Source organism: Penicillium digitatum, chromosome 4 (assembly GCF_016767815.1).
Source record: "Penicillium digitatum chromosome 4, complete sequence".
In the NCBI taxonomy this organism is placed as follows: domain Eukaryota; kingdom Fungi; phylum Ascomycota; class Eurotiomycetes; order Eurotiales; family Aspergillaceae; genus Penicillium; species Penicillium digitatum.
This window is the reverse complement of record NC_089387.1, coordinates 2,558,193-2,583,045: the sequence shown is the minus strand read 5'-3', so window position 1 is coordinate 2,583,045 and position 24,853 is coordinate 2,558,193. Positions and strand designations below refer to the sequence as shown.

Here is a 24,853-nt window from a genome sequence, read left to right as displayed (position 1 = left end):
TTGCACTCGACAGGATCACCCACCGTTTCCATTGATAACCCGACTAAACCCATTTTTCCAAGGCCTGCCACGACGAGCTGATTGTCTTCGGGGGTGAGACGAGGGTATCCCTCCGGGAACTATCCACTTTGATCACCGCGAATTGATCACCATTAAAGACATAGTAGAGATCCTGACCACTCAGGTTCGGAACAATGGCATCAACACAATCAAAGCCAGCCTGGACAAGACTTGGCCAGCCCTCTGCGATAGGTGCGACCTTATTGACGATCTTGTCGGTACTATTGTCCAAGCGAACATAGTGCAAGCCGCGGAAAAAGTACATCTCATTCTTTGTTCCGGGAGTGAGCATTGCTGCATCTACCGTGTCAAAGCCCGCCTGAACGAGCGATTTCCATCCAGAGGCAATGGGACGGGCTCCATCATTGACAAAGCTATCATCGTAGTTTTCAAGCTTGATTTTGGCATACCGGCCTCCGAAGAAAACGTAGAGTTGGTCATCGTGGCCAGGCACAGGCACAACCGTGTCCACTGTACCAAATCCCATCTTAGGCAGAGTGTTCCAGCCCTTGCTTAAGAGGGTCGGGCCTGCAGCAAGACTGTGCTCGGGGCCTCCTTTGCTAAACCTGACCCGACCATAATGCCGGCCGGCGAAGATGTAGATCTCATCTTTTCCGGCAATGCGACAGGCAGCGTCAACCATTGTGAGATATGAAAAGGGTGAAAGTGGTGTCTTTATTGATGATAGTGGACAGTGATCGATTGTGCAGAATGTGGATCTTCACTGTGGTCGAGGTGGTGATATTTATATCCCCATCTACCCTTGGGATTTGGTTTTGTTACCGAGTGTTGCTCAAATGATCTATTCCTTGCCTGTGCAATGATAACAATTGCAATCGCACATTGGTATGACTGAGATCAAATGCCATCCACTACATATTGTCCTACTTTACGCTGGAGCAAAAAGCATTGGCCACTGCTCTTACGCATGATTTGTATTACGCTAAATCGAACAAAATTCGAGTTAGTTTACTCTTTAAAAGGCTAAATCTCAGAATGGTATTAAATATACTTACACTAACTATACCTAGATCTATAGTTTTATAACTTAGATTAAAATTTGCCCTATCTAATTAGAATTCGTTTTATACTCTTAAGATGATAAACCAAAGCTTATCCTAATATTGAATATTGATACTTACTAGACTTTAACCTATCTAAGACTTTAGTATATAAACTATCTATCTACTATACTTGATAGATACCACATTTTACACAACTCGCCATGACATTTTTCAAAAAAAAGACATCAATCAGCTCATCGAATCTAGAATTCTCAGCTGTATCCCCCATTGGATGATCATTGAGATTAATACACATGGATCACACTGCTAGTTAATGAAAATATCGATCAACCAACAAAAATCTACAGTTATATCTGGGACCATCCCGCGGTGTACACCTCATTGAGTTAAACCTCTCTAAATAAATAGTTCAAACTCTTTAAAGATGTGAGTCTGGTGATTCAAAAACACACACACCGATCTAGCTAATCACGGTAGTTCCGTCAGGTTGTACCGAGGATCAGTGGTAGATATGTGCAGCAAGTCCCTCTCGGCGTAGGAGGATCAAGCCTTGCCCCATAACCCATGCAATCAAGGGCATACAGTGCCCCAACAAGACAAAAGGAGCCTAGCCCTGTGAATCAACTCCTAGCATTGGATCTCTCGGACTCTGTGGCTCATACTAACTACTACTTGAGCCACCCTATCTGTGTGTAACGTCGAGGGCTGAAACCAAAAAAACCAGCATTCTCGCTTGCGAGAGCTAGATATGGACCAAGGGGTTGGATACAGGACAATGAAATCACTTACAATGCCCTGCAGAAAATCAAGTAGCGGTAGACTAGTCTAGTCAAGCAGAACAGTAAACATCGGGACTTCGTTTTGATATTAGACATTCAAATTTCCAATAAGACTGAGATGTTTTGATCTCACACACTGCTGGTCCCACAGTTCCTATAGGGCTTGTTTGAATGTTTGCTATTCGCTGTTGCATGTTAAGATCCTTGCCGTATAATGGCGCGGTCAAAATTGAGCTGGTTTTGCAGAAGCATGGCTTGACCTTGAATGGATAGTAAGCTACAATTTGAACAAGCCTCCACTCCCCCAATCCTGGCACGCCCACCACGATACTGGCCTGGCTTAGATTCTTCATGTCTTGCAAGACCCAACGATCCGCCGTAGAAATTTCACTTCTCGATCAAACAAGGTCTGTTTGATCCATGGTGGGAACATCCTCGGATCCACAGCCAGTCCACTGTAAGTGAATCCGATAGTCGCTCCAGGTGACAGGTCAGTGAACTGAATGAAGGTGAAATGAGGGAAGACTGACTTGTACCACATCGTTTAATTGTCCCTACAGTCATCACGAAAATTAGTGGTTTGGATTTTCTAAGCATCCCCTTCTGTCAGAACTCCATCCCGATTTACAATATAGCTGGATATGCTTCTTTACCTACCATATCAGATACATAAGAAAGAAAGGGGATCTCCACCCGTAATCTTTCTTAGAAATTGTCCAAAATTGCAAAAGGACAATACTCGACAGGTGTCTCACAGTCCTAGGCCACATCACTATTCGCAGCTTGCTATTGAATCTCCGCCTCTCACCGAGTATCTCGCGCAGGGAGCTATTTTCGGCAGCCAATTTACCGCCAATCAGCGTTGCGATGTAGTGTTTCCTGCCTTAGGTCGGGGATCTCCATAGACAACTTAGTGGACTTAGTTACGAATAGTTTATCACACAGGGAGAAAAGAGATGGAGAGTGAACATGGCAAGAGCTGCCATAGAAAACGGAATGTGTAGTCGATAATTCGCGAAAAATGGGTTGAACAGACTAATCAACTCTGCGGTACAAGTCCATTGGCCCAGCAATATGTGCATTTACGAACGACACGCGAGTTCATAGAAGACGGTATGTGCCGGTAAATAGCAAATATCCACCAATCTACTTGAAAAACTTCTCCAATGTCTTGTTACGCACCTCCGTGAGTATCTCATAGAACAGAGGCCTGATTTCCTCCAAAAGAGCCTTCCGAATTGCATGCTTGGGCACTTTTTGGTTATCATCGTAGTCCTCAAAGTCGACCCCCTCCAGCACTTTCTTTAGCTCAGCGTCAAAGTTCCTCATTAACACTGCCCCATAATCAGGAAAGCCGTTTTCGCAACCGCCATGGTGTATCGCCATGAATGGGCTCCCTATCGCTTCGTACCTCGCTAGCTGTATTAGGTTAAATGTTTTTCTTTCCACTGCGCCGCGGAGCGGAATCGGTAGTAGCTGCAGCACATTCATGTACACGTTCACGCCCACTTGCACGGCCATTTTGTGCATGCATTGCAGATCCTTGCGATATTCTTCCTCTTTTGATCTTGGTTAGTGTCTAATTCATAGGTTCTTGGGTGATTTGCTCAAACATGACACAGGCAATTTGTTCACAACCTGTAAGTCAGTCCATCTCACCAGTAATATCTTCATGTGCGGTAGGGAATTCCGTGCGGGCACCCGGTGGAACCAAAGCATCGTTGAAGACCGTAACAAGAAGTAAAATAGTATCTTCGTTGCCATTCCCGCTCCGGTACTGGGTTTCACATGGCTATTTATATCAGCATTAAAATTAGAAAATCGCCTAAAGTTGCCTGAGTACACATACCTGTCCCTCCTTGTCCATGCGGAAAAATCTGAAGACATCACCATCCGTTGCAAGTGTAGATGTAATGTGGCCCTCTTTATTCAAACATCTCTGCTTAGTGTGGAGCCCACCTTTCTGCAGTTGGATGCGACAGAAGTGTCCAAGCATGATACAACACCCACCCGTAAGTGCTATCATCTCTGAGGCTGTTGCATTTCGACTCAAGGCCCTTGAGGACCGCATCACAGCCAGGAAATTAATGCTCTTGTCCTCTACCCCATACCAAAAAAGAACATCCGGGATATCTATGTGCGCGAGCCTTGGTGGAACTAGCACATCAACCTGAACAAGACAACCCAGAGAGAGATTGGAGGTCTGAAGATAATGGCTCGAGCATCTGTTTCTTCATCACTTGGAAGTGGACGGTGGAGAGGAGTTACTCAACCCAGTGTCTTGGAGATTCTTCATGTTCGTGTTAGCATCTCGGTGCCTTGAAAGATCTGAGTAGGCTAGCTGGGTTGGATGAAATCATATTCATGGTGAACTTGATATCAGACATACAACCTACCACCCGAGCATTCGATTGACAGAGCCATGGCGAGGACGGCGAAGAGTGACAGACTAGGTGTGGTTCAGCGCAGTAGTTGGCCAAGGGAGGAATTTGAGAACGAGACAGCGTTGATGACGAGGTAGATGACAGAGAGGGACGCAAGCTGAGGGAGTTTGTCGCCAGGAAGTTTCCTATTCGGGACTGCGATGGTCACGCCTTCCTGATGGAGCAGGCACAACGCTACATTAGATCGAGTCGACGAAAAAGATTACAAGAGATAAAAAGTAGAGACTAGGTATGTCTGAGCAGAGTTGTCAAATCCAGATAGATACAATAACGCCTTATGAAGCCAGTGACGTGAGATAGAAATAAAAAAAAAAAACCAGACACCGCTGAAAAGAGAAATCTCAGATGCTATGCAAAATCAAAAGACAAAACGCGACCAAGAACACGAACCCGAAGCCAGTAGCCAGAATGCCGAAATTCGTAAACCGTGTTGCGCGCCGCCATGCATAGACCGGATATCATCATTCATGATCGTCAAAAACAAAAAGCAATCAGCAATATAAGCAAAGCCCCTCCAATGAAACGCAAACCGGGAAAATGAAGAAGACCAAATCAAGGGTATCAGCAAAAGCGATTAAGAAAAGATCCAGCTAGAACGCTTTTTCGTCAGAACAGAACGCTCATAGTAGATCATTTTTTGAACATGTAGTGGCCGTAGAGGCCGCCGACCTCGCCGACGGCCATAGGAATCTTGCGCATGCCCCACCAGCGCGCACCCATCTTCCAGTAACGGGCACCATCGTCGTGGGGCTCGTGGGGCATGGAGGATGGTTCGCGAACGTACCAGCCGCGGCGGCCGAGGTCTCGCACCGTCCATCCAACGGATGTGCGGTGGGTCTTGGCACGCTCACGCAACGGTGTGATAATCTTGTCACTAAACTCAACGACCTGCAAGGGGTAGCTTTGGTTCGAGAGCAGGGAACAAGTGCTTGTGTTGAAGATGGCTCCGATGGTCATCTGCGGCACCTTGGCAAGATCAAGGTAGCAGAGGGTGCTGGGGGCATCGGTTTCGACTCCTGTGACTGGGTCGCGGTAACGGCCGAAGAAAGCGTTCACATCCGCGACGGAAAGATCTGCAGAGCTGAGACCCAGCTCCTCCAGGTGCTTGGTCATAGGCACCAAGTGTGGTACATGGTCCGAGGTGATCTTTGCTCCTCCCAGGTTGAGAGAACGGAGGGTATCGGGAAGGTTTGGCAGCAGAGCAGATACGTCGTTCTCTTCCAGCAGACGGAATCGGGTCGGGTCCGTCAACAGATTCAAGTAAACGAGAGACTCCTTGACCGAAGGGTGGGTGGTGAGGAATTCAACCAGGGCGCACGGGCGGAGGCGTGTGCATCGGGACAAGCTCAAATGCGAGATACGAGCAGTCTCGGGGATGGAGACGAGAGCCGAATCGTTAACTTGCGTATGAGTCAGGTCAAGGTGCGTCAAATTGACCAATCGTGGGAGGAGGTAGTCGAACATGGGAGCGGGAATAGTGCTGCATTCGTGAAGCGAGAGACATTTCAAGTTGGGCAAGGTCATGGATAGCGCAGGCCCACCAATCACGGCCTCTTGGAAAACCCCGGAGAATGCTTGAGTCGAGCAACCGCAGAAATCCACCGCACGCAGGTTCGGCATCCCCATGAACAGCTTCCGGATCACTTCCACACTAATGTCCCCTTCTAGGTGTTCCTGCAGCAGGCATTCTCTCAAGTTGGGGAGCAGTTCCAAGCACTGCAAGAGGGTCTTGGAGGTCAGGTTCTGGATTTCAGCGTTCATCTGCTTAGTGCGACCCAGGCCGACGGAGGTAAAGTGTGAGAAGTCCAGACGACGCACCAATGTCCCCAACGCCGGGTACTGCGACATGTGATTAAGGGCCTTGGAGAAGATAATGGAGTGTGGGAAAGTCATGTTCCTGTACAAGACACCTAAAGTAGCAGCGTGCAATGTGTGGGATGCTAACAGGCACGAGACCAAGTCCACGTTCCGAGGGGCATAGCCATTTGGTGGAAGATCGACCGCAAGGTTAGAGATGATTTGATCTTCCCACGATGGTTAGCACATGAGATACAAGAAGGGCATGCGATTTCTTACCAAGAACCTCCGGGGGAAGCCTCTCCAAAGGCGATGTGCCAGGAGGGGTCTGCAAAACATCTACCTCCACCTCGGGGGTCTTGGGTGGGAGGAGCTTCATTGTTTCGGGTTCCTGGGCTTCCCATGCCCAGCCCTTTGCATGTAAGTTCCCAAGCCCACGGAGATCACTGTAGCTGCGACTTAAGCTCCTCCCACCCAATCGGATCTGCTTCCATCCAAGAAATCCTCCACAAGGACAACAGAAGTCCGGAGCGTGTTGCATCTGGGTGAGGCGCTCGACCTTGCGCTCCTGGTCTTGCGCTTGGGGGGCTGGTGCTTGTTGGGTGTCCACGAATGATTGCGCAATTCCTAAGATTGCCGATCACGTCAGCCTCCGGTTTAAATTCGCACCTCTTCAGTACGTACCGTCCTCTGTATCTTCTTTGATAGAACCAAACGAGGGGCGACGCTGACTGCTCGACCTGGACCCGTCCGGAGTGCTGCAGGGCGAGGGAGACGAGTCGCGTGAGTAGAAATGATCACCGCCAGGAATTGAAGAAAGTCGAGGGAAGGCCGGCTTGGGCTGCGAAGGGGCAGAGGTAATAGAAGCCATGGTGAGGAGAAAGAGGCCCTCTGCACAGAACCCTAAGTGTACAGTGACTAGTCGAGGAGTCCCTTGGAGCAGGAAACACAAAATCAGATGCGTCTACTTAAATTTTACAATCAAAAGGCTTCTTCAGATTGAAAAAAAACTGGAAAGAAAAAAAAATTGCCCCGGTCAAACAAAAGAGGTGTTGAGACCGAGGGCAAGTTTAGGGCTCCCAGAGGGGTGGGGAAAAAAAAAGCGAAGCTGTTAGTCACAGAAACGGATGAACCGGTATTGCACAACTGGGTGAGAAAAGATGGCTTTCCCAATCACATACGGACTGTGAAGGATTCACGTCTTTGAGAAGAGAAGTTATTGAAAGTGAAAGTGGAAAGTTGAAAAGTGTACGAGTGAGGGATGCACCATGGGTCATGGCCACATGGGGCGAATTATTTTTATTTAATTTTTTTTGAAAAAAAAACCCCAAAAAAAAACGGGTGAACTGATTGATTACGGTGGCGGATCTGTCTATTTCTCTTATATTCTTTACTTCTTTTACTTAATTCTTTTCTTTAAATCTGAAGATGTAAAAAAAGGACAAGGACTCTGTAGTGAATGGATCAATCTGAATCTCTATTTAGATATACCCTATACATCTAGGATATACTTTTCTTATGATCACTATGATTAAGTTCGTGTTAGTTCCCCAAGCTACCCCTGTAGACTCCATTTGTTTTGTTTTTTGGGGGAGGGGGGAGGGGGGAAGGGGGGGGGGGTTTAATGCATGTAGGAATTATTGCGTCATTTCCCCGAATCTGGACCTGACATATTGTTTGATTATCCACGACAACTTCGAAGTAGATATAACACACAAGGCCTGATTCAAAACTACCTCAATGTACTCTGTACTCTGTACTATTCTTCCACAATTGTTCCCTACTCCAACTCTTATGACACAATCTCCAACCCTTCTTCAATCTACAGGTACCTAGCATCTCCAAAAGTCCTTTAAAGTGACAGGTCAGCAGATCTTAGAAAATCCGATGCATCCGTTGAACTGTACCCCAGACCAGTTTCTATTACCTAACATAATACCATTCATGCAGCCAGCCTGCCATACTTTGTGGTAAACAGCCAACGTCTCCTCTTTTGGGGCCGATCATGCGGGGGGAATTTGCTATTACATAATAAGAATCACAGATTCCCTTGTCACCTGATAACTATTATTCTGGCCCGTGTCCTCTGGGTGATCCCATCTACTGTATCCGGAGTACGGAGTACTCCCCAAGTCACTTTAAACCGTTTCGGAGTTCCGTGCCGTAGCTCTACTGGTCTACCTCAGGGGCCCAGTATTTGAGCTTGAACATCTGTAGACATCTTCCATACCGAGTCTTCTCAACGACTTGGCTTGCCGCCCATGAGCCAAGCTTGGTGATCCACGGTTATGCCACGATTATGCAGTCGATCGTCAACCCTTGGAAGCCCGCCCGGAGCCAAGACAGAAGTTTCCTCCTTAAATATGTAACCCTTCCCCTCCCACCCTCTTTCTGCCTCTGCCTTACCTCCTAGGTGGAAAACAATCCAAATCTCTTGGCAGCTCCCCAACCTCCTGCATTCTTGTCATGCCCGAGTTGAAGTCGGATCGGATAGCTGACTAGCACTGCATCTTTGATGCCACGTACCTGGCAAATTTGGAGGCTTAATTCACGCGATGCAGCTGAATAGCCTGAGAGAAATACAACTCAGTTCGGTTTCAACGGCTTGATGGGGGTGATGGCATCATGTGAGTCACGACTCTCTCCTGGACTCGTGAATTTGGAGTACGGCAAGTGGGACACCATCTGGCTTGACTGCGTGCCGACCAAGCCCCGATCGTGATGAAGGGGCACTTTTGCGGAACTGTATCTGCCGCCAAGGCCTCCGCATTGCTCGACTAGACAAGGAGGTGTGGTGCTAGTCTGAAGTCTTTCTCTCCTGACTCTGCATGTGGGTCATCGTGAAATCATCTTCAACATTCGTGCTCAGCAAAGAATGGTGCTAGGTTATATTTTAAACGGTATGACCACGTTGAAGCTGTGAGTTGAAGTCCCCTGGTTTTGTGTCTTGAAACAAGAATCTACTCTTTTTTCCTTGATGAACGTTTTCTAAAGCGTTCCCTATTACCTGACACCGCAATCATACTATGTATTCTTGGGGATGTTGAATCTACGTGGATACTGAACGGGAAAAAAAAACAAGGTCTTTGCGTGAAACTATCAACGTGGCAAATTGTGCCCGAGTGTATTTTGTCTTATAACAATCGCCTGCTCCAAATCTAGCTTTAATCTAGCTTTCGGTTCGATCAATACCGTAGCATCTTGGGTTGGAATCCGAGGCCGTATGGGTCTTGGGTGAATCGAGGGCCAGCTCCACGCAACGTCGGAGCAAAGAGTGCCCAGATCTCCATGTCCAAGTAGCTGGCTCATCTATCCAATCGCCATCTATTCTGCGATCGCAGCGTTCGAGGTTTTGAACAACGGCTTCTCGGACAGAATCAATGGGCCTCGCGCAATGTTGAGATGCACCATGAGGCCCTGTCCCTAGGCACTGGCTGTGTTTCGTAGAGTGGTAGATTCAGCTCACGGATCGGATCGGTATCGAGCACATGTTGGGATATAACGGTTGGTATATTGTCTCGCCGGACTGGTTACTCATGGTGTAGAGAGCAGCAGTGAATCTTGACATTTTCAAAATCGTCTCCCTGCATTATAGGATCTGATCGATCTCACGTCATCCAAAGCACAAGTGACCGACGATTCCTGAATTCTCATCGGGGAGAAAGATCTAGTTTTCCTGATGGCAAACCCCCATATAGAGCTAGTGGCATCATGTCCGTAATGCAGTAACTAGCTTAATGTGTTGCTTACCATTCCTACTGGTGTTTGGTTGCACGGATCTATGTAAACAGTTGATTTGGGTCCGTTTTTTCTACGCGACGCACATGTAGTGGGTACGTCAAGGATGGGCAGCGCATGAGACAAGATGATGGTAAACACACATCCCCAAGCTGAGTTACGCCAGGGCTCCTTATATGAAAGTGGTTCTGCTTCCTTTCTGGATAGAACGGGATCCAGGGAAGTATCACACATATTGTGTTTTTTTACCGGTTCCCACTTCAATACGGCCCGAACCTAGGCCCATCATAGGAGGTACCCACCCTCCAAATATCATAATCCAGAGACTCGTGTTCAAGAAGAGAGGAGAAGGAGGAGAACCGAAGTGACAGTAGAGCTAGAGCTTGTAAGAAAAGGGCGACTCATCAACGGCAACGGAGAAAGTATTACTACGTAGATGTCAGCAGATTAGTGTCAGATATTCAGAGACCTAAACATCCTATTATGTATAGGTGGGCTCACTGGTACTGCAGCCAGCTCTTGTTCCACGGAGTTTAGAACGTATGATCTAGAAATCTGCACCTACCCGACTCATAGCGTGCAGTGTTTGCCACTCTGGCGGTTTGATGTAAAATGGATTCTTTTCTTCATTCTCTTCTTTTAGTTCTTGGCTTTTCTGTGGGTCTAGTCAAGGGGGGGGGGGGTATAGATTCACATTTTTGACATATCCTCTGGTGTAATTACACTCCGTACTGTTTTGGACAATTGCTTGTTTCAATGCAGTGTACAAAGTCAATCCTTAAAGAAAATTAACCTAATCCATGGATAGATCTGTGTAATATAAACATGGAAGATGATAGAAAATGTATCCACAAAAGTCCAACAAGGGATGATACCTCACCATGTCGTCAATGATGGCTGCTTTTCTGGAGCAATCGAACTTTAAAATACGTAGATTTCAATGAAGAGAAAATTACAGAGAACTGATAGTTATTACAGAGAAATGATAGTTATTAGAGAAATGATAGTTACGAAACAGACTGACGTTATCTATGATGAAAATTGCATATGGTATTGGAAAATGTAGTAGGGGATATAGCTGCATGCGGAAAAATGTAAAAAAAAGGGAAAAAAAAGCTTCGAGTCATGGCACATAAGAGGTATGAGTCCAGTCTAAAAAAGAAGGGGGAAAGCAGGTCAAAACCACCGACCATCCACATTGTTTAAAAAAAAAAAGTAAATCTCGGTCTTTTCTCAAGTCGAAAATCCTAACCGACATGAGAAAGGATATCAAAAGTCCCAAAGCCCTAAAGTGGAAGGGCGGAGAAATGGTGGAAAGAAATGAAGTCTATGAAATGACATGACTTGGAAAAAAAGCAGGAAATCGTCTCGGGGGAAATCCTTCTCAAGCCCAGTAGCACATGTTTTTTGAATTTCGTTGCAGCGTGAAAGATCAGAGGTGACCGTTTACTCAATGGCGGAAGCACCATCGCCGTGAGTGACGGGGTTGACCTTGGGGTTCCACTTGAGTTTGAAGTCGGCGCCAAGCTCCTTGGCGACGGCAGCCTTGACGGCCTCGAGAACGTTGTTGAAGACACCGAAGTTGGCAGGGCTGTTGGGGTCGTTCTCGCCCTCCTTGCCCTGGAAGACTCCAGTGCGGACCAAGCATGTGTTCCAGCCGTACATGTTTCCACCGATAATATCGGAGGCGGGGTTGTCACCGACCATGTAGATGTTGTCCGGTAAACGGGAGACACCGTGGAGCTCCTCCATCCAGGCCTTCAAAACCTCATCAGCGTAGGTGTAGGTAGCACGTTCGGGCTTACCGTAGACCACACGCTCGAGGTCGACACCGGTGAGGGTCTTGTACTGAGCCTCAATGGAGATACGGAAGGCACCCTGTGTGAGACGAGGGAGGCCCTTGTGCTCGGTTGGCATGAGAAGATCACCCTGAGAGAAGTAGATGGGGATGCGGGTGGCGACGGGGTCCTTCGCCTTGGTCAAGAGCCTGCCATCCTCGGCGAGCAGAAGATCCATGATGACCTGGAAATCGGTCTGGTAGTCGCGAGAATCGGCGAAGACCATGATGGCGTCAAACTTCATCTGGGAGAAGTCGCGGGGCTTCGCCTCAGCGCGCTCGGCATCGGTGAGAGTGGCCCAGGGAGAGATGGAAGGGTCCCAGGCGAGGAGATCCTTGGGGTGGACGACAGTCTTGAAACCGTAGTTCTCGGCAACCTCGCGGATCTTGAAGCCTTCACCACCAACAACCAGAACGGTCTGGTAGTACTCAGCCAAAGCCTGCATGGGAGTGTGGGATTGAATGAACTGATCGGTGGAGATGGGCTGCTCGAGAATTTCGGAAAGCTGAGCACAGCGAGCCTCTTCGGTTTTGCCACCGCCGTTGGTGAGCAGAATATGAGGAATGCGGATGCCAAGCTCGTTATCGCCGTTGAGCATCTTGAGAGCGACCTTGGCTTCCTCAATAGCGTGGTTACCGTGTGCCAGCACACCATCAATGTCGAAAGCGAAGGCCATGTTTTTGGCCTTGGCGGTCTTCTCCTTGTTAATGTCCTGTACCTGGGAAGCCAAGATATCCCGGGAGACTGAAGGAGCACCGCGCTGCACAGATGAGAGGCGGGACATGCGGGGAGAGCGGGGGATAGGGAGCGAAGTGCCGAAGGAGTTACGCGAGCCCCGGCGGTCTCTCATTGAGGGAGACAAGCTCAAGTTGTGCATGAATTGAGCGGCATCACTGATAGCACTGCGAGTGGCGGGAATCTCGACTGTGTTGCCGCCCGATGGGATGGCGAGGCCGGAAGCAGCACGGTCCCGAGGAGATAGAGCACCCTGGGGGTCCTGGGCGCGAGCATCCTGAGAAGCCGGATCGACTGCGAGATCGGAGTCCTCGAAGCGAGCCATGATGAAGGTGTTTGGATAAAGAGGAAGTAGAAGGATGGATGAGCTTCTGCTTGAGAATCACCGAATTCAGGACTCAGAAAACAATTGGAAGAAAAAAAAAGCAGGAGAAGGAGATTGACTGATAAAGAAACAAGTTGGTTAAGGAGGGGGGTTCAGCAGAGTATATATACAGGCCATATCTGATACCGGACTCAATGGAGACAAACGAAATTGGTATTTTGCCATTGAGGTTACGAGGGATCCACTCACCGGGTATCATCATTCCTAGGAATTATCGTCATCATTTGGCAAGATATGGGGTGGACCATTTCTCGCAACAAGACAGGCTTGTATAGGGTACCTGCGTCATTGTGGCTGACACAGTGTCTTGCTATGTACCTAATACACGGCACGTTCTGCTTCCCGTGGCCGAATTAAATCAGGAAGCTGTGGATTGGACAGGACCAGACTTGCCAGGCCGAGTATGAAGCAACGCAGCACGCCGAGTGGGTAGGAAGAGGCCTGAGACGGACGGACGATTGGACTGGAGTGCAGTTCGCCCGTGGACCGACATGAGATCGATGGAGCCGATGACGATCAGGCCAAACGCTCGAAACACCGTTTCGGTTGGTGATGTCATGGCCAAAAGCTTTCAAATTTACTAGCGGTAATTTTGTAATTTTTTTTTAAAAAAAAAATCTTATTTTCACATATCTTTCTTTTCTTTTCCTCTGATTAAAGTATTTGATAATGGCCTTGATTTTCGTGTTTTCTTTTTTTTTTAATTTCCAAAAGAAGCAGAGTCAGGGGGGTTGATCGACATGTGCGGAGTAGAAACGGAAAGTAAGTTTTAGTTGCAATATATCGCATATTGAAATTCGAAGTTCAATGAAAATAATTACCTTATTCAAAATTAAATAATTCCCATTCCCAAGGTTTTCCTGCCCCTTCTACCCCTTCTGCCCCTCCACCCCTCCACCCCTCCACCCCACTTCCTAACATCGTCATGGCTCTCTAAGCTTCCCCCGCTCTATCTTCTTATCTTCTAACTCGCATCTTCTTTTCTTCTCTTTCACTTCTTGAATCACATTCACTACATTGCAATCATGTCATCTGGAAAGACTTTCACTTTGAACAACGGAGTGACCATACCTGCCGTTGGTTTTGGTACCTTCGCCAGCGAGGGCTCCAAGGGCGAGACCTACGCCGCCGTCACTGCTGCCCTCAACACAGGCTACCGTCACCTTGACTGTGCCTGGTTTTATCTCAATGAGGACGAGGTCGGTGACGGCATCCGTGATTTCCTCAAGGCCAATCCCTCCGTCAAGCGTTCAGATATCTTCGTGACCACCAAGGTCTGGAACCACCTGCACCGTTATGATGACGTCCTCTGGTCCGTCAACAACTCTCTCAAGCGTCTGCAACTCGACTACGTTGACCTCTTCCTCGTCCACTGGCCCATTGCTGCTGAGAAGGATGGCCAGGAGAAGCCCAAGATTGGTCCCGATGGAAAGGTAAGAGATGCCAGCTTTCCCCGCAACGAGCACGCGGTCAGCTCCAAACTGACCTGTCATAGTACGTGATCCTCAAGGAGTTGACCGAGAACCATGAGGAGACATGGAGCGCCATGGAGAAGTTGTACGCTGATGGCAAGGCCAAAGCCATTGGTGTGTCCAACTGGACCATTCCCCAGCTTGAGGCCATGGCCAAGTTCGCCAAGGTCCAGCCCATGGTCAACCAGATTGAGATTCACCCCTTCCTGTCCAACGAAGAGCTGGTGCAGTACTGCTTTGCTCACAAGATCCTGCCCCAGGCATACTCGCCTCTGGGCTCGCAGAACCAAGTCCCCACGACAGGCGAGCGTGTCAGCGAGAACAAGATCCTGAACGCTGTTGCCGAGAAGGGCGGCAACACCCTTGCCCAGGTTTTGATTGCCTGGGGTCTGCGTCGTGGTTACAGTGTCCTCCCCAAGAGCTCTAACCCCAAGCGCATTGAGTCCAACTTCAAGAGCATTGAGCTCAGCGATGCCGACTTCGCGGCTGTCAATGAAGTGGCCAAGTCCCACCACTGCCGCTTCGTGAACATGCGGGATACCTTCGGCTACGATGTCTGGCCCGAAGAGACTGCTTCTGGTCTATCTATTTAGATTTCCCAACTTACAGAAGGACGAGAACAACATCGCCCAAAACGGGGGATTTTGGGTGGAAATGAGTTAATGAACGGAATACGACCTCTGTTAGATGAATTGGACATACCACTTGTCGCACTGTGTTTACTATGTTTCAGCTATACCGTATACCGTAGATTGTACAGCGCATAGCTCAGAATCCTTTCAGCCGCCTCTTTCGAATTGGCCTGGCTCTGATCACCCAACCTCACACACCGGCTGCCACAGCTTTCATTCCGAAGGTCCAACCACCCGCTCAAGGTCCACCCATCAACCATGTCTACGTCCAATGAACGAGGCGAATTGAACCAAACCAACCGGCGATAAGATTACACCCGATATTAAAGAGGATGGTAAGTTGATCAAAAAAAAGAGGGAATACTAATTTACAAAAGGACCCTGCAGTTGTAACAGTGTAGTTTACTGTTCCTGGGAGAATGGCCAAGGATTCTCGACCAATAGGAAAAGCAAGCCACGCTCGAAAGAAACTTCTTGGGGTTACACTGTACCTGACAAGGCACCCACCTTGGAAAAATAACATTACCGAAGCGGCCAACAAGGACAGCCAACATACAACCATTGTCTAACTTGTACTCCGTATACTACAAGAAGATCCAATGTGATTCAAAAAACGCAACTCAAAAAAGCGGATAGCAAATTTATGAGCAAAATACAAATTAGGAGCAGTGTGCTCCGAGCCCTGCAGGCGATGTCATTTCGCGTTGGCTTGTGGCTCTCGGAAGCCCCTGCGCCACTCAAGGGGCTTAGCGTTCTCGCGCGCTTACCGTATTAGGCCCTAGCGTTGCTGACTACTGTTCGGACCGGGAGATATCGGGTGTGCATTAGGTCAGAGAATCTTCGAATCGGAAGGCGCGTTGGGGGGTGTTAACACCGAAACGCCGAATAGGGCAATGGTCTTGGATTATGTGGTCAGAGCACTATTGTCTGTGGTTACTTTGGACCTTTCCTCATTGAATTGTTGATTAGCGCCTGAGGTGTTTATTTGCTATTGGTTTACGCTGTTGAGTCTATGTATTGAACTAGTATAGTGCAGTTCTCTTCCATTGGCCCGATGAGTGACGGGATGCACTTGCTATCTCTGTGTGTTGGAATTTAATGCCTCATCTCTTGGGTAATGAGATACTCTTTGACTTTTCATTTGAGACTGTGGTCCTGCGAGTGTTGCGGGTATCCCCATTCAGCCGATAGGGGAGGAACTTCGGGGCATTAGAACCCATAGTCGAAGTTTAGTTTGTTAACCTGCTTCCTAGGCCACAATAGGTAGTGTAGTGGGTAGTAGATGGGTACTGCAATATTAGGATGGTGCAGTCTGGTTTATTCTTCATATTGGTCATGCTCCATGTCGGATACAACTGCATCCACAATGTACATTGTATCAAAGACACTGCAAGTCTCGGTCAACTAAGTTACTTGCTCTGATCCTTTGCGAATATAAAAACAAGCCAGTGTCGGCTATCGGTACGGGTAAAAACTTTGGAGGGCCGCAATATATACTTTGTGTACCCTCCCTAGTCCAAATCCTGTCAATGGGGCTCCACAAAGAACACGCTAAACTTTGTTAGCGCGGTGTATTGCAGATACTCTACGCCAATTCATGAGTTGCTACGGAGAAACAACGAGGTATCCGTATGAAATAAATCATCAAAATTACTAGTGCAGAAAGATCGGCAGGATCTACATTCACAGGATTTTGACTAGGGAGGGTAGTTGGAAGTACCTCAATTCTTAAAAAGAATCATTTGCGAGCCACTGGTAGGAGGGATCATCATTGAAAAAGACTCGCAGCCCACCGCCATATCGTAGAGCCCAGAGCTTGTCAAAGCGGCTAGGTGCATAAGCTAGGACTGCACGAATACTGGGTCCAACCCGAAGATTGTAGTCAGAGAATGAAGGACAATCTTCCAAGGCTGGAAATGAGAATGCCCCTCATACAAATCCCGAAGGAGGGGTAGAGGGGCAGAGGGGCAGCGTGGCGCAACGGCACAGACGTCATTTTGCATAGGGCAGGTGAACCGTGCAGTTAATCTTATCTTGATCAAGATGAAGTAAAACAAAGTTTCAAATTCAAGAACGCATACATGAAGAAACAAACAAGCAAACAAGCATTTGGTATCTTAAAACACGAGCAACTCCACCAGTGAAGAAATTTCGTCATAATGGGGACCAGGGTATAGAAGGACAGCAAAGCAGCCAGAAACGTAAAAGAGTCGTATAATCCAACAAGAATCGCAACATGTCCGGTAACAATCAAGTTCTCGAACGAACACGTCGAGCCGTGGGCGTGCACCCTGCGCTCATCTGAAGTATACTCTGTCGCTGTCTATCGTCTGTGCCTTGTGAGCCGCGAGTGGGAATACCACTGACGAAAGGCTGCTCCGTGATGGTGTTAGCACTCCTGGAGGCTCGTACGGGAAACCTAGACGAGCTAGGGGATTTGGGAACAAGCTTGCGACGGCCCTTGGTAGGTGTAGAGGGGGCAATATCAGCCACAGCGGACGCCGAGGCTGCGGGAGGCTTGCTTGTGCTGCAGCTTCCAATCATAACTGAGGTGCCAGATCCTGGGATCACCGAGTCACCCAAACGCCTCACCCGGCGTGAGCGCGGGTTTACAGTAGCAGGTGCAGTAGCCGGGGTTAAGCCGCTCTCCGTGGCCCCACTATCTGCATTCTTGTCTGCCTTTTGCATTTGGCTACGGCTGCTGCGATGACCAGGCTCTGCTTTCTTTGCTGTGCGCTTGCTTTCTGGTCGCCGGCGAGGGGTTGCGCCCACATCATTCGTAAATCGGTCACCCTCCTCTTCATCTTCCTGCCCGTCAATTGGTTCGCTGTACTCTTCATATTCGGCCATGCGCTCCTCATTCCACGACACTTGCTTTCGTGGTTTGTTCAGCCCACGGAAGTTAGTGCCCTTGAGAGTTGAGCCATCAGTCTCCACGCTGCCCGGCTGAGATTCTGCCTCGCTTGACTGTTGGGCCAGAGCTTCGAGGACAACCATGGGAGTTACAGATTTACCCCTGTTGAGCCGGGTATTGCGTTTTGTAGCCATAGCCACTTGCTGGGTCTCAGTGCGTTGTTGAAAAACGAATTCTGTCCCTTTGGCTCGGCGCAATGAGATGATGTTGCGCATCGCAGGAGTACTGGAGCCTTTGGTGCGAGTGCTTCGACGATTTGCAGGGCTTGAAGAAGTTTCCTCCTTGATCTCTTTGGGGACAATATCTTCCCGATCACCGGCGCCATCGACACCACGCTTGACGTCATATTTACCAGGAGAGAGTTGCGACTTGACAGGTGAAGGGGAATTGGTTGTCAACTCCTCTAGCACGCGACGTGCTGGGGGTGTTGAGCATTCAACGTCTGGTGACACCTTCATACTGGAAGGTGCCTCTGTTGTTTTCGCATCGTCAGGATGCGTGGCCTTGGCAGCCCGCTTTGCATTCGCCCTGGACAGGAAGTCGTTGAGCAGCTCTGCATCCTCTCCATCCAAGGAGCTTCGCAGTGCCGATCTAACCAATTTAACCTCCTGCTCTTGAGTCAGGTCTTGCATGGGCTCTATATACACAGCTTCGGTCTTGTCCTCTCTTGCACTGACGATCACAGTCGGCGCGTCATGACTGGATAAACAAGACTGCTGATCCTGTGCCGTGATTGCATCCGATGCTGTAAAATTCAGTTCGGTGGCCGTAGTGTCATTGTAGACCGACGTCTTGGAAGTCTTCCACAGATCGCTGAGCGGCTGGGATGACGCATTCGTAGCGATGTCGCCGGCAACATCGTTGAGGGTTCCCTCGGGCTGGTTCGCAGTGATACCAAACACCTCCTGGGAGCTCTCGTCATGGATTTTGAAATTGAATTCGGGCAATTTGCCTGGAAACCATCAGATGAAATGTCTTTCAAAAAAGTGGGAGCGCAAAATGCGACACGTGATGTGCACACAGTTCGCACAATTTATTAAGAACTTACGTCGTTTTCGAGACGCCTGCATCTCCCATTTAGTCTCAAGGAAAGACCGACCACGCTTCTCAGCCTCAGTCTCGTAATCCGCCTCAGTGGGGTCGACGCACTGGCGCTTCACGCCACGTTGATAATCCAAGTTCTTAGATGTACCAATCTCAGAGGTCTGACCTTCTGAGGCAGTTTTCATGCTGGTAAACGGAAAGCGAAAGCGCTTCCACAGCTTTCGTGTTTTGTCTCCAGCCCGGACAGGCGTCGAAGGTTTGCGATCCCACAGTCGCGGCAAGACACTTAGGGCTTTAATGGGTGTAAAACTGAAGGAACTTTCAGTGGGAGGGTTGGAAGAGCTGATGGCGCGTGAGGCAGTTTGTGTTAATGTCAAGTTTATATGGCGGTGGGTCTCAAAGTAAAGGGGAAAAAAGATCAAACCCCTGAGGGAGAGACGTGAATGATCCTCTGGACACAAAGAGAAGAAAACAACTGAATCCAGAACCAGAATAAAAGAAAGAGTTGACATACCATGCTTGTGATGAGGGAGGATGGCTCTCCATTGTTGTTGCTGAGCGTGGAATGTGTCAAAGTCGGTGGAACTCGATTTGGCGAAGTATCTTGAAGTTATTTAGATGAATCGAGTCAACTTGTCTAATATAATGCAAAGAAAAGAATACTGCAAATCAAAGAATGCTGCTGAAAGTGCCCCTCAGTAAAATGTTGAATTGTCGTGATGGATGCGAAAAGTCATGAAGCGGGCCGTTTGTGGTTTTGCTTTGATCTCTATTGACTCGTTGCCCTGCCAACCACCGCATGGGAGCCCAACGTGGGCTTGGTGGCGATCATGATTGTACGTTGTACAGGATTCCATGAGAAATCGCGTGATGTCAACTAGTGCAATTGCAATCATTGTCAGCGCACAAATACTGAAGAATTCAGAGTGTCCATAGATATCTCGATCACATTTCTTAGCCAACGAAGACTAGCAAACTACTGCCCCAAGCACCGCAAACATATATAGCACAGGAACCCTTCCCTTCCCCCCTGAAGGGGAAGCAGACTGGAATCACGACGTGGCTCTGAAGGTTTGCTATATCTTACAGATGTATCTCCATAAAGCTCGGGCATTAAATGCATTTCTGGTAAAGCCACCTGACAGGGTAGCAGGCGACATTGCTCCCAGATAGCATGGAAGGAGCCTGGAATGGCTTTTCTTTGGGCCGTATGGCAGTGCATTTAAGGCACGTTCGCCGACAGACACCCCCCGTAGGCGATGGAAGACTAACCGACTTATCGGAGACCAAATGTGCCCCAAGAACCACAAGCTAAAGAATCAAGTCGTGTCTCATTATTCATATCCGTTTGTGAGAAAACAGTCTCCGAGTATGTAGACTCATAGCAACTTTTCCGCCAAGTCACGTTCATCAAACGGGTCCCCGAATTCATCTGCACACAAGGCAGCCAGTCAGCATACCATTCAGACACCCATGGATGGAACACAACAAAATCTAGATCAAGCAGATATAGCAAGACACATACCCAGATTGAAGTCTTTATCAACAACATACTCCATCGCACGCTGGTACTCCTCTTGAGCGCGTTTACTCTTCCACGCCGCAATATTCGACTCAATCATCTTCTCTGTAGGTTGTCCTCCACGCTGTTCCAGCGCAGTCCCAATATCGCCCATAGAGGTGCCGGATTCTTGCTTTGTCTGGGAGCCAGGAGGGGAAAGCTCTGATACGTCAACGTCCGCCGAGGAAGCTTGGGCGGTGCCGGTCGGAGTACGGGCGCCGGTTCTAGCACCGTCGGGACGGATGGAGTCGACAGAGGAGGTCATTGTAGAGTCACCGTCTGGGTCTTTGGGATCTGGTAGGTGCTTGTTAATGGATGTAACCCCCAGATTTTATTGTAGCGAGGAAGAAGAGGCGGATGCACATGGTGGATATGGAGCGCTATCGATATCGCGGGCCCACTGTGCCTCTTTCGGCTACTTCGTATAGTTTTGAGGGAATGGAGGAGACCTACCAATCGCCATGGTTGACCAGGAATTTAAAAAAAAATGGAGTTAGATGCTCAAGTTGTAGATTCAAAAGTTCGTAAACTTCACGGCGCGGGGAGTGGAGAGATCAACGGTCGACAGGCGGTGGCCCCGGGGCTCGTATGAATTTTCTTCTTCTTTCTTCCCCGGCTTATATACTCCATGAACATACAAACTATTGCTGGCCTTTGTGATTAGCATACTTTCATAAGAGTTTTTTTTTCGAACCTCCCTCTTTATTCTTTATTCTACTTCATCCTGTGTGCAATGAGCGCAAACTCCGGTGTTGTTCCCGATGCCTGGGAGGATTCATGGGAAAACCAAGCAGATGTATGTAGTACCAGGAATAGTGTTTGATATCGGGTACAGATTATAGCCTGACATTCAACTTTACTCAATGCTTACAAGGCATGAAGGGTATGCTGATGGTCATCATTTACAGAAACTGGACTCCAAGTCTACCCCGCCGTCCGAGAAGAAAGTCTCATCCAAAGTGACCAAGGCGCAACGCAGGGCGGAACAGGCAGAGTTCAATCGTCAGCTATGGGCTGAAGCGTAAGTTTCAATCACTAACTAGCTCCTGTTGTATTTTGGCTTGTTCAAAAGACTGAATTGGGTCGCAGTGAATCCACAGAAACATTCCACTTCGTTGAAGCGCGCGCCGATGTTCCCCTTAAGCATGACTTCAAGCCCGCAGTTACATTGCTGAGTCGGAAACCCCAGCTTGTGACAAGACAGTCATCATCATCATCATCATCATCCTCGAGGGCTATTAATGCCGCAGCGGCTGGACTTGGCCGACTCGGACTAGACGATGACGACGACTCGGACGATGACGCCAAGCCGCCCCAGCCAACACCCGAGGAGCGCCATGCTATTGCGCTGAAAAATCGGGAGGAGAAACAGCGGAAGTACGAAGAAGTGCGTGAACGTCTATTTGGAAGCCCCTCTGCTACAGCTTCGGGTACCTCGTCGCCTGGCAATACAACCCCGCCTCGTCAAATTTCTACAGGCGAGGGCCGAGGAAGAGGCAAAGGTCGTGGAGGCGGAAGAGATCATCCAAAGAGAGATTCTTCGTCGACCTCGAGCAAGTCCTCTAGACATCTCTACGATCCCTCCACTTCGGCCAAGTCAAACGCACCCTTCTTACAGAGAGGAGGCCGTCCGCAAGTTGAGCGAAGTGGCTCCGACACTCAGGCTCCACAGCAGCCGGTGCGCAGTCCTCGGGGCCCTGATGCAAGTGGGAGGGGTGGCTTCAATTTCAATCGAGGTGCTCGAACTGGCTAATATACTTTTGGCCAACATCTTTCCTTCCCAGGAGACTGGCCATCACACACCGTTGCCCTGTTAAGGGAGGCCTCGTCCTGCTTTTATTGCACTTGCGACCTGAGATGTGTTTGGGCGGTTTTCTGCGACACCAAGTGTTAGTAGTGCCATTTCAAACGCAAGGCATGCGATGCTCACGGGCATATCGCTCATAGCTGTCGTGGTACAGCTCATCCGTGCTAGTTGTCGCCTGCACATGCTGGCTGGCCTCGATTGCATTCATCCAAATGGCAAGCCTGCTTCCCTCCTCGGCATCTGGCCATCCTCTGTATGGTTTCAGGACTCGCCGCAGCCGAATAATCCACGGTGCAGCTTGAACGTCCACAAGGGACATCTGCGGGCCCATGAAGAAGGGCCCTTTGGGATGCGCCACCTCCAGCAGCTTCTCCATCGCATCTCGCAGCTCCTGTGTCTTCTCGATCTGTTTCTGTTGATCCTGCTCTTGCAGTATACGGTAGAAACTCGGCACGATATGCCGATTGACCTGAAGGGTCATCAGTGATGATCAATAGAACGAAACTGTCTGTCTACTTACATGTTCTGCCCACAGACGGCAATGGGCGCGTAGCTTTGGGTCTCCTGGGAGCATTGCAGCTCCTGCGCCCAGATCCTCCAGCTGCGAGGGATTCGTCAGAGTGATGGAAATGGGGAATTGGCCACTCGCGTTTCTTACATATTCCAACAACACGTTGCTTTCATAGCACCCCCAGTCGTCGTGCCGCAGAGCAGGAACAAGCCCCCTTGGATTCACCTCTAACAGCGACTGGGGCTTCTCGTATGGATCCACTTCGATGTATTGGTACGGAATACCTTTCAGTTCTAATGCAATCCATACCCGTTGCACGAAGGGACTTCCAATATGCAGGCCAAGTCAATACACAAAAAGCTTTTTGTCAGAATGAGTCGAATCCGAGGTTATCTCACCAGAAACAGCTTCCATATAGCTTGAGATTAACATCGGCGGAGTGCTTGATCGCAGTTTCAGCGGCCAGACCCGTCGCTTTTGTATGGTATGACTTTTGGCCTGTTTGAGACATGACTCGATCCTATTTTGTATTTTATGTTAAAATCGCGCAATCCAAAAATGCTAGAATTGGAAACAAAACGATGAAGACTTGATCTTTGGGTGATGCCAGTGTAGATATGTGACGTAGCCAGGATCGTGCGGGGATACTCGTCCAAGTCTGTGCAAATGAACAGAACAAACCAGGATTGACATACCGCTCTCGTCTTCTTGTCTTTCTTTTCTTTCAGAACATGTCGCTGCACACTACTCTTCTTGACACGATCGCTCTCTTCAAGCGTGTGTTGATGACCGCCACTCACGCCGTCATTCTTCCCGTTGGCACCATTGCCATTCACCCGCTGTATGGTGAAATATCTCCCACCATTCGATCCCGGATGATTTGGTGGTATGCCAGGGTTCGGCGTGAGCACACCAAATGTTTGGGCATTTCGGATCGCAGGGTCATCGTTAAGAGAGAAAGTATACATACCGGGTAGGATGTTAGATGGAATGGGCTCGATTGTATGGGTCGTGTCTGATATTTCCGACACTGGGAAGTATTCCACGACCTTGATTTTGACATGGCAGAGATCCCGTTCTCTGGCCGTACGCTTGCGCTTTTTTTTTTCTGGGTCATCGGACTTGGGGGTTCCCGGCGGTCGTCCTTTTAGTCGACAATCCCAGTAATGAGAGACGAAAGGTTTACGCTTGTATCGCTGGGTTGAGCGATGAGAGTACACGTTGTCAACGTGAGGGAAATAGGTTTGAAATCTGTAGAAAGTTTGTGCAAGTCAGCCCCTCGGCAGAGTAGAAAGAATGCCCACATTGGGGTCTGCATACTCCTCTTCGCTCAGGGTGATCATTTCATCAACATTGAACAACCTATCTCTCCAATAATCCAGGTGCGGAGGGTTCGGGACCGCTTTGAAGCCCTGCAGTTCTCCAGGCCCAGTGAAGGACACTGGATCTGTGGAGCTAGAATCTAGGCCGATAAATTCTGGTTGAAACGCTTGACTCGGCGACAGCAGCGTTGTTAAGCTGTTACTCTGAGCTTGACGGGCGTTGTTTTCCATCACTAGCTCGATTTGGGACAGCGACGCTGGAGGCGCCATTTTTCCACCAGCAGCGCCATGCAATGCCCCGCCCACCTTTGCTGCATGAGCAACGGCGGTGTTGTAGTTCTGCGATTGACGCAAACCACCAGAGGATTGTCCTTGCGGTTGTAAGGGCGAGGCAACTCCATTGCTAGGGTGACCTTGGTGCGATTGGTGTTGTTGTGTGGATGAAGAGGCGATGAATTTTTTCGCTGCCTCGCCTGATTGTGGAGGACGCATAAACGCATGCGTCGCGTTCTGGAGCTGTGATTCAGCTCCGGTCGGAGGGCGGAATGGCCCGAAGGGCTGCAATTCTGGGTCAAATTGGCCCAAATGTACGTTGGACTGGTCGTTTATCGGCATAGATGGTCCCAAACGGGGCGATGAAAGTCGCAGTTCAGAGTCCATGCTGTAAAAATATAAAGATGTGGAGAGGCGTGCTGCTTTTGGGGGAGAAGAAGACGGTTGAAGCGGCATTGTGGGGTTGAGGGAAGCTCGGATCATCATGAGGTTCTCAGGTCCTTAAAAGCAATGTCT

The 24,853-nt window shown here is 48.9% G+C and overlaps 9 protein-coding genes across 9 annotated transcripts; 2 read left to right on the top strand and 7 right to left on the bottom strand.

Annotated features, from left to right (window-relative positions):
- Positions 1 to 43: 43 nt before the first annotated feature.
- On the bottom strand, positions 44 to 703 carry Pdw03_0861 (Hemopexin/matrixin; the record flags this gene model as incomplete). Its single annotated transcript, XM_014679106.1, has 1 exon — positions 44 to 703. One exon carries the CDS (start codon positions 701 to 703, stop codon positions 44 to 46), a length of 660 nt encoding a protein of 219 aa, XP_014534592.1.
- A 2,307-nt stretch (positions 704 to 3,010) lies between these two features.
- On the bottom strand, positions 3,011 to 3,860 carry Pdw03_0860 (uncharacterized protein; the record flags this gene model as incomplete). Its single annotated transcript, XM_014679105.2, has 3 exons — positions 3,011 to 3,423; positions 3,524 to 3,656; positions 3,714 to 3,860. The coding sequence occupies 3 exons, from the start codon at positions 3,858 to 3,860 to the stop codon at positions 3,011 to 3,013; spliced, it is 693 nt and encodes a 230-aa protein (XP_014534591.2).
- Positions 3,861 to 4,938: 1,078 nt separating this feature from the next.
- On the bottom strand, positions 4,939 to 6,976 carry Pdw03_0859 (F-box protein; the record flags this gene model as incomplete). Its single annotated transcript, XM_066099738.1, has 4 exons — positions 4,939 to 6,051; positions 6,127 to 6,332; positions 6,385 to 6,732; positions 6,790 to 6,976. 4 exons carry the CDS (start codon positions 6,974 to 6,976, stop codon positions 4,939 to 4,941), a joined length of 1,854 nt encoding a protein of 617 aa, XP_065957465.1.
- A 4,313-nt stretch (positions 6,977 to 11,289) lies between these two features.
- Positions 11,290 to 13,360, bottom strand: Pdw03_0858 (Phosphatidyl synthase; the record flags this gene model as incomplete). Its single annotated transcript, XM_014679103.2, has 4 exons — positions 11,290 to 12,787; positions 12,991 to 13,005; positions 13,127 to 13,136; positions 13,195 to 13,360. The coding sequence occupies 4 exons, from the start codon at positions 13,358 to 13,360 to the stop codon at positions 11,290 to 11,292; spliced, it is 1,689 nt and encodes a 562-aa protein (XP_014534589.2).
- A 466-nt stretch (positions 13,361 to 13,826) lies between these two features.
- On the top strand, positions 13,827 to 14,866 carry Pdw03_0857 (NADP(+)-dependent glycerol dehydrogenase; the record flags this gene model as incomplete). Its single annotated transcript, XM_014679102.1, has 2 exons — positions 13,827 to 14,234; positions 14,297 to 14,866. The coding sequence occupies 2 exons, from the start codon at positions 13,827 to 13,829 to the stop codon at positions 14,864 to 14,866; spliced, it is 978 nt and encodes a 325-aa protein (XP_014534588.1).
- A 2,289-nt stretch (positions 14,867 to 17,155) lies between these two features.
- Positions 17,156 to 19,409, bottom strand: Pdw03_0856 (C-14 sterol reductase; the record flags this gene model as incomplete). The annotated part of the gene is made up of 3 exons (XM_014679101.2): positions 17,156 to 18,771; positions 18,868 to 19,205; positions 19,378 to 19,409. 3 exons carry the CDS (start codon positions 19,407 to 19,409, stop codon positions 17,156 to 17,158), a joined length of 1,986 nt encoding a protein of 661 aa, XP_014534587.2.
- An 833-nt stretch (positions 19,410 to 20,242) lies between these two features.
- On the bottom strand, positions 20,243 to 20,887 carry Pdw03_0855 (uncharacterized protein; the record flags this gene model as incomplete). The annotated part of the gene is made up of 3 exons (XM_014679099.2): positions 20,243 to 20,295; positions 20,389 to 20,718; positions 20,878 to 20,887. The coding sequence occupies 3 exons, from the start codon at positions 20,885 to 20,887 to the stop codon at positions 20,243 to 20,245; spliced, it is 393 nt and encodes a 130-aa protein (XP_014534585.2).
- A 270-nt stretch (positions 20,888 to 21,157) lies between these two features.
- On the top strand, positions 21,158 to 22,177 carry Pdw03_0854 (SUZ domain; the record flags this gene model as incomplete). Its single annotated transcript, XM_014679098.1, has 3 exons — positions 21,158 to 21,220; positions 21,333 to 21,445; positions 21,514 to 22,177. 3 exons carry the CDS (start codon positions 21,158 to 21,160, stop codon positions 22,175 to 22,177), a joined length of 840 nt encoding a protein of 279 aa, XP_014534584.1.
- A 60-nt stretch (positions 22,178 to 22,237) lies between these two features.
- Pdw03_0853 (Glutathione transferase, putative) lies at positions 22,238 to 24,793 on the bottom strand (the record flags this gene model as incomplete). Its single annotated transcript, XM_066099737.1, has 7 exons — positions 22,238 to 22,299; positions 22,355 to 22,700; positions 22,752 to 22,832; positions 22,890 to 23,067; positions 23,141 to 23,262; positions 23,438 to 23,993; positions 24,063 to 24,793. 7 exons carry the CDS (start codon positions 24,791 to 24,793, stop codon positions 22,238 to 22,240), a joined length of 2,076 nt encoding a protein of 691 aa, XP_065957464.1.
- Between the last annotated feature and the right edge of the window lie 60 nt (positions 24,794 to 24,853).